Source organism: Nansenia antarctica (assembly GCF_963989245.1).
Source record: "Nansenia antarctica genome assembly, chromosome: 2".
NCBI classification, from domain to species: Eukaryota; Metazoa; Chordata; class Actinopteri; order Argentiniformes; family Microstomatidae; genus Nansenia; species Nansenia antarctica.
The window spans coordinates 6,586,795-6,594,624 of record NC_137675.1 but is presented as its reverse complement, the minus strand read 5'-3'; the positions used below and the strand labels follow the sequence as shown (position 1 = coordinate 6,594,624).

At 42.3% G+C, this 7,830-nt stretch overlaps 1 protein-coding gene across 1 annotated transcript in view; it reads right to left on the bottom strand.

Annotated features, from left to right (window-relative positions):
- Positions 1-369: 369 nt before the first annotated feature.
- Positions 370-7,830, bottom strand: part of pdia2 (protein disulfide isomerase family A, member 2) — a gene marked incomplete at its 5' end in the record, with an annotated part of 17,172 nt that continues 9,711 nt past the window's right edge. Inside the window, 3 exons of the mRNA XM_080522622.1 lie at positions 370-495; positions 7,301-7,426; positions 7,746-7,830. The exon at positions 7,746-7,830 is cut by the window's right edge and continues 97 nt beyond it. Of these exons, the coding sequence (XP_080378748.1) occupies positions 442-495; positions 7,301-7,426; positions 7,746-7,830 (265 nt within the window). The 3' untranslated portion in view covers positions 370-441. The remainder of the gene's footprint in view (positions 496-7,300; positions 7,427-7,745) is intronic.

Below are 7,830 nucleotides of genomic sequence, written 5' to 3'. Positions count from 1 at the left end.
ACCCCACCAGACATGCCACCAGTGGTAACTACACACACACACACACACACACACACCCCACCAGACATGCCACCAGTGGTAACTACACGATTCCAAAAACTAAACCCTACCAGGTCATATCTCAAAAACACATAAAATCAGTTTAAAAAAAACAAGTGAAGCAACACATCATACACACTAGATCCTAACTGAGTACAGAGTACCAAACTCTTTCTGTTACTTGTTGTTGTGTGTGGATGGTTCTTTCTTATGTTTTGTGATGATTTCTTGTATATGTTCTGTGTGGACCCCGGGAAGAGTAGCTGATACTTTGCATCAGCTAATGGGGATCCTAATAAATCAAATCAAATCAAATCAAATCAGGCTTCTGTATCAAATCACTTTTTATTAGGAAATCACTGCAACCACTCCACTAATCCTCATTGGCCAGGACGTCTGACATCACAGCTCGTCCTTAGACGTCTCATTGGCTGGTGGCGACAACTCCTCGATGACCTGTCAGAGAGAGAGAGAGAGAGAGAGCAGGGATTGGATAAGAAATGGTGCCGTGACTTGTAGGAATTAAAAGAGGAGTGGCTTTTGTAAAAAGGGGGAGGGACTAGAGGTAGGGATGGGAATTGATAAGATGTTGATAACGATGCCATTATCGATTCTGCTTATCGGTTCGATTCTTTATTGATTCTCTCATCGGTTCCTGATCAATTTTCTGTGTGGAAAAAAGTAGGCCGACACAGGTTTGCAGCGTCAACGCAGCTGTTTTATTATCTCAAGTCTCTGAACACAGTGAACATAACATTTGAACATAAAGAAAAATAACTAATACAATTAAATAATCGAAAATAAATTGAATGGTCCTTTTCTTAAAAGAACTTTAGCTGTAGCTTCAGAGCTATCTGTAGCAACAGTCTGTCTGTCATCATCTAAAATGGTTGACATGGGAGAATATTTGTACAGTATTTGTTTTCATTTAGGGTTTCTTAGTTCGTAAATATGCTCTGGAAATCTGCTCTGGTTTCAGAGTGCTCTGGTTTCAACGTTATAGAGAGTTCTGAAATCAGGTAATTTACGAACAGTCCGGTAATTTACGAAAGGTCTTTACAAACTAATTAAAACACGGTGGACACCAACAATAACATCATCACCACAATTTTACATTATCGTGTTAACATTCACGCTAGCTAGATTTCTGTTGCTAACTTTAGTGATGTTGACAGTAGATACTCGTTAACTAACGTTGCCATTTTCACCTTTTAAAATTAATTAAAATTAACGTTAATTCATCCCATGTATAAACATCATTATCACCTGTTTTGTTACACATAGAAGCGTGTTGAATAATACTCTCTAGAGTACCTATCAAGCCGCAACCAGAACATTTTGCAACGACTTGCTCCAACATTTCTATGTTGGGATGTTTAGATGCTCTGACAAACCGTCTTTTCAGCTCCCAGCAGTGGCGGCTGGCCGATAGAGGGCGCTGGGGCGCCGCCCCCACCTTCACTTCCTAGTTGCGATTTGTAAAAGTTTTTTTTTTAAATAAATATTGTTTATTCACAAAATGCGGCTGATATTCTGTCGGCGCCTATCAGCATTCATTCAAAATCCTCCAATACAATAAACATTTTATCTGTGTGTGTGTAAAATTCACTGTTAAAATACATAGGGGGAGGAGTCGGGGCGCCGGCCGAATGCAAGTCTATTGCAGGCCAAATACTTTTGCCTTACACGTGAGCTGTAGCAGCGCTCCAATTGGCTGTCTCCTATTTCTCGGCCGGGGCGCAAAAATTGCGATTTCCGGCTCCAAACCGGCTCCAAACTTTTTTTTACAAAAAAAGAAAACAATGTGGTGGTCTGTAAACTGTGCAGAAATGAAATGGCCTATCACAGCAGTACATCTGCAATGAACGAGCACCTCAAGCGAAAGCATCCTGGAGCTCTTTGTGAAGACAGCCGCAAGATAGCACCGTAAGTCAGCGTGGTATTTCTGTTCACTTTTCCGGCCGTGTATGAGTGAAAAATGGATAGCTACAAGCTAATGTTACACAAGCAATGTAGCTCACCACAGTTTGTATGTCTTGTCTTCTGGTGTTAGTAACGTTAGCTATGTAGCTGGCTAGCTACGGTAGCCTATTGTCATTGTGGTGCTCGCACCTACTGTACGTTATCTAGCTCGTAGCTCGCATGCTACGTTAGCATCAATTTAGCTAATCATAACATAGCAGCGAGAGTAACGTTAGCTAGCTATGTAGCTACTAGCTAGCTATGTGTTGTGGTGATGGACAGACTTCTAAATGGCCATGTTGGCATTCAATTTGGCTAAACATAGCAGTGAGGTGGAAATTAAGGGGCCTACACATGATAAGATTTTTTTTTTTTTTTTTTTCGAACAGAACTTTCTTATTCTGCTAGAATTGGGCTTCATTGGTAATACCATAATGGCATATTTACCAGTGGTGTGCCGTCAGGGCCAGCAAGGCCTTCTCTGCTGGCCTAAACATCATCAGAATATACATTTTATTTTAATATATTTTTTCCACAAATATGTATTAATGATTCCCCATAGTCTATTCTCTTCATTTCATAGCTTTCCTCTTGGTTGCGCTGCTTCCAGTCTCCGATTGAGATTTGGAGGGCTGGCCTTTATGTTAGAGCTTTTATCCAATCAAAATGTGTTGCTAGGGGGCTCCAAAATCTGCCCGCCTGCACATTAAACGGTGCCGCGAATTCGACCTGTAACTTAACGTTGGAACGAGAAAACCTGTGGCGTACCTAGTAAACCTACGTAGATGCGAGCAAAAGCAACAACGGCGCCTGCTGTAAGGCTCAATGATGTCAGCACCCAGAACGTCTTTTGATTGGATACGCACTATTGATACGCACTATTGATACGCACTATTGATATTCACTATTGAGATGCGTAACTATGCCGGTAGATGTGAAACTTTTGAAAGTGCGCAGGGAAACGGAGTTCCACAACGAAAGCTTTCGTTGACTGATCGATAATACTGATCGATTGTGTCCTGTTTTTGGGTAAACAATAACTTTCATTTAGGGGACACGAACAGAGGAAACTACGTTGAGCTTCTTTCTTTTCTGGCTGAAACAACCCAGATTTACATTACCACCTGTCCACAAACAAAGTGTTTACTGGGACGTCAGGCAAAATACAAAACGACCTGATTTTTGCTATTGCTGAAGTGATAGGAGAAGAAATCAAAATGGAGATTAAAAAGGCACCCTTTGTCGCTATTATGGTGGACGAGACGACAGACGTGGGTAATGTAGCGATCTTAAAGATGTTAGTCTTTTACTAACTTTACACTCATTTACATTTACATTTACCGCATTTACACTCTTCATTGTAAATGTGGATTTATTGATTAAAAATGCTTCGGAAATATTAATATAACTCTGTTGTACTTGTCTGACTATGTTAAGGTGATGCAACGCCCGGTTATACTGTGTTTCTGTCTAGTTTCTAGAGCCATGGCGTCATAACGATGGTATTAAGAGGTAGAATGATTCAGGTAGGAATGTGTCGGACATCACTGAAGGCCTAGGTGTGAAATGCACCGCCCGCCACTGATATTTACAGTACATGGACAGTGGATTGAAGCATTTGAAATGTCTGTTTTGTATAGTATAGTTGGACATGTTTTTTTTTCCAGGTGAGAGAGTAATGTCAAAATGACATTATCTGACTGCATTGCCCACAGCAATCCAAAATTCAATTATAATTATGTTATAAAAAGGCCGCCACTCCTATTCGAATATTCGTCGTCTCTTAGGCGTGATACACTCCCCTGCGTCTGATACTATACCAGAAGTAGTTATCTCACTGGATGCTGAGAAGGCATTCGACAGGGTCGAGTGGACATATTTGTTTGAAGTTTTACAAAGATTTGGTTTTGGGCCCAAATATATCTCCTGGATTAAGTTGCTTTACTCCTCCCCTAGGGCATCGGTGGTCACAAATGGGACCCGCTCTCAGTACTTTCCCTTGTCAAGGGGAACACGGCAAGGTTGTCCGTTGAGCCCTTTGTTGTTTGTCTTGGCACTTGAACCCCTCTCAATAGCACTCAAATCTGCAGCCTTTATGCATGGGATACAGAGATGGGGCTCGGAACACAAGCTATCTTTATATGCGGATGACCTGTTATTATATATGTCCGACCCTATGTCATGTATGCCTGACATCACGAAGCTACTCTCCAGTTTTGGCCTCTTCTCTGGATATAAGCTGAACTTCTCTAAAAGCGAATGCTTCCTGTTAAACGCCTTGGCGCTTCAGATCCCCCAGAGCAGCTTGCCCTTTCAAACATCCAAAGTTGGTTTTAAATACTTAGGAGTTAATATTACCCGGGACTTCACAGGCCTCTACAAACATAATTTCGAACCTCTCGTAAACAAACTTAAATCTGACCTTCAGAGATGGGATGCTCTCCACTTGTCCTTGGCAGGCAGAGTAAATTCGGTCAAAATGAATGCCCTACCCAGATTCTTATATTTATTCCAATGTCTACCCGTGTTTCTTCCAAAATCCTTCTTTAATTCTATAGACAGGCTTATATCATCTTTTATTTGGGGTGGTAAATCTCAGAGGGTCCGCAAAGAAATACTTCAAAGGCATAGACAGGTGGGGGGCCTAGCCCTTCCAAACCTTCTTTTCTACTATTGGGCCGCTAACATACAGAAAGTCGTCCACTGGACTCACTCTTCAAATGCGGGCTGGTGCCTGATGGAGGCAAAGTCTTGTTCCTCGTCCTCTCTTCACGCCCTGGTCACATCTAAGATGCCATTATCTCCCTCTAAATACACCAACAGTGCAGTTGTTGTCTCTACTCTCCGAATATGGTCCCAGTTTAGAGCACATTTCAAACTTCAAAGCTTTTCAATCCAGAGTCCAATATGTCACAACCACCTCTTTATTCCAGCAAAGCAAGATGTAACTTTTTCTCTTTGGCGACAGGTGGGCCTTGTAAAATTTGGAGACCTATACATAGATGGCATATTTGCAAACTTTCGTGACCTCTCAAATAAATTCCATCTACCTAACTCGAACCTCTTTCGCTATTTCCAGATCCGTCATTTCATCCAAAGTCAATGCCCGTCCTTCCCTAACATGCCTCCATTATCTGTACTTGACACAATCCTCGATACTCCCACCAGTCAAAAAGGTCATATATCGAGACTCTACGACATCATAATGTCCCTTAAAGGAGAGTCAATTCATAAGATTAGAACAAGCTGGGAGGAAGAACTTGGTCAACAAATAGCAGATGAAACATGGAACAATGCATTAGACAGAGTGAATAGGAGCACCTCTTGTGCCCGACTTGGACTTATACAATTTAAAGTTCTTCATCGTGTCCATTTCAGTAAACACAGACTATCCAAAATATTCCCTGAGCTTAACGATATTTGTGATCGGTGTCACAATGCCCGAGCAGACCTTACCCATATGTTTTGGACCTGTCCTCAACTGACTGGATATTGGTCAAATTTCTTTAAAATTATGTCCGAGGCACTGGGTATTGATGTACGACCAAATGCCCTGACTGCCATCTTCGGGGTCTCAGAGAGCGACCGACTGACTGACATCCAAAAGAATAGCGTGTCTTTTGCTTCCCTATTGGCTCGGAGGAGAATACTGCTTGATTGGAAATCACCGAAACCGCCCACAGTTTCAGCATGGCTGAGAGACCTAATGCTATATCTTAAATTAGAAAAAATTAAATACACAATTAGAGGTTCCACAAGCAAATTTTATTCTACATGGGGCTCTGTGTTGGCATATTTTGATGGTCTTAAGACTCTCCCTGAAGTTCCAACCTAAGGGATGCAGGCTTCTGACATGTCACCTCTCTAGTGTTGGTCCATGTAATGTTGCGATGACCTGTCTATGTCTCTGTAGATCCTATATGTACTGTCTTGGTAGTTACCTGGTTGCAGCTGTGATACAACAACATTATCATTGTCTAATGTGAACTTTTATTTTAATCTATTTTCTTTTTCCTTTTTTAATGTTATTACTATGCCAATGTAACTTTAGGGCCCTGCAGGAAATGTTCGGGGTTGGGTGGGGGGGTGGGGGGGTGGGCAGAAATGTATGAAAAAAAAATGTAAAATGTTTAATCATATTGTACTGTGTAACTTTTGAATAAAAATACTTGGATCTTTTTTTTTTTTTTTTTTTAATGTTATAAATTGATATGGATCAATTTAGACCTCTTATTAGATTATAAATACTCTGGTTGTTATGTTTGCCGTTTGGTTGACAGCAAAAGGGAGAGAGGAGGATAGAGAGGGAGAGAAGGAGAGAGAGCAGGATGGTGTCGGCACACCAGAGAGAGACAGCAAGAACCAGGTGAGAAAGTGGACAGGTAGTCAAGACCACATAAGTAAGTAGCCTTGAGAACCGATGGTTCTCGAGCCTAATGGCCCATAGGGATTGATTGATTGAATTTGATTGAAAACTTTATTAGAATGTTTGCAGAAGTAGGTACATGAAAGTACATATTACATACAAGGTCAACTAAAAGGATAAAAACCCAAGAAAGCCACTGGCTTATTTCAATTGGGGTCCTTGATTTTCAATTCATCAATTCATCAATTCATCAATTCATCAATTCAACAGGAGATAGGCTCCAGGGAAGGAGCCTATCTCCTGTTTCCGTAGCGTGAGGCGGCTTAATGTACAAGTTAGTACACCCCCTGGACATGACGCTGGTATGTCGCAGGGTCTTACCCCCTGGGGGGGGGGGGGGGGGGGGGGGGGGTCCATGCCACGGTCCATGCCACCCCCCCAAGGCAGCAAACCTAGGGGAAACACTGTTATTCTCATGCTAAAATCGACTGTAAATCCAGATTTTAAAGTTGATATTCTTCCCCGTGGAGCATGCCCCATAACCTGTGCCCCACCCAACATTTTTAGCACCAGCCGCCACTGGCTCCCAGAGCACAGTGCTCTGAACTTTCAAACGGGGACGCCCTTACTTGAAATGATTCTTTTACAAGTAGCAATGTTGTCATTTTTCTTTTGTGAAATGAAGCCACGCTTTGGATCGTTTCTTCCTAGACTCCGCCATGACTCCTTGTGTCGTTTCAGAGTGTCACGTCATCACGACGCACAAGTATTTGCGCAACTGTCAGCGCATGTGCAAAACTTGCCGGCATCGATAACATACTGTAATTGTTAACCTCGGAGGCATACAATTCCGATGCATCGAACGATTTGGAAACGGTTCTCAACCGTCCCTAACTAGAGGTTATTTCAGACCAGGCCAAAATGTCACGTTACCTCATCTTCATCATCATCTTCATCATCGTCCTCTTCATCATCCTCTTCCTCCTGGGGCAGCACTCCCCCGTTGTCCAGGAATTTAGAGAGGGTCTCCAGGTCTCTGTTGCCACTGTAATCTACCACCTGAAGTAGAGGAGGGAGGGATTGAGGGAGGAAAGAAGAGAAGAGTTGGAGAGAATAATATCAGAATGGAAAGACAAGCCTTAAGACATGCCTCATCGAATTTCCATGTAAATCAACCTGTCTTTAAAATGGAAATGAATCGTATTACACCGTTTTTTACAACGACTTCATTTGTGTAAATGGGTAATCCAATGATGTAATCCTGATCACATCAGATTACTAGCCAACCCTGTGTGTGTCTGTGTGCGTGTGTGTATGTGTGCGTGTGTGTGCGTGTGTGTGCGTGTGCGTGTGTGTGCGTGTGTGTGCGTGCACATACTTTCTTATCTTCTCCAGTGGGGAAGTATTTCAGCGTAGGGAATCCATTCACAGTCACAGACTCCACCTCATTGGCCGTGGAGTCC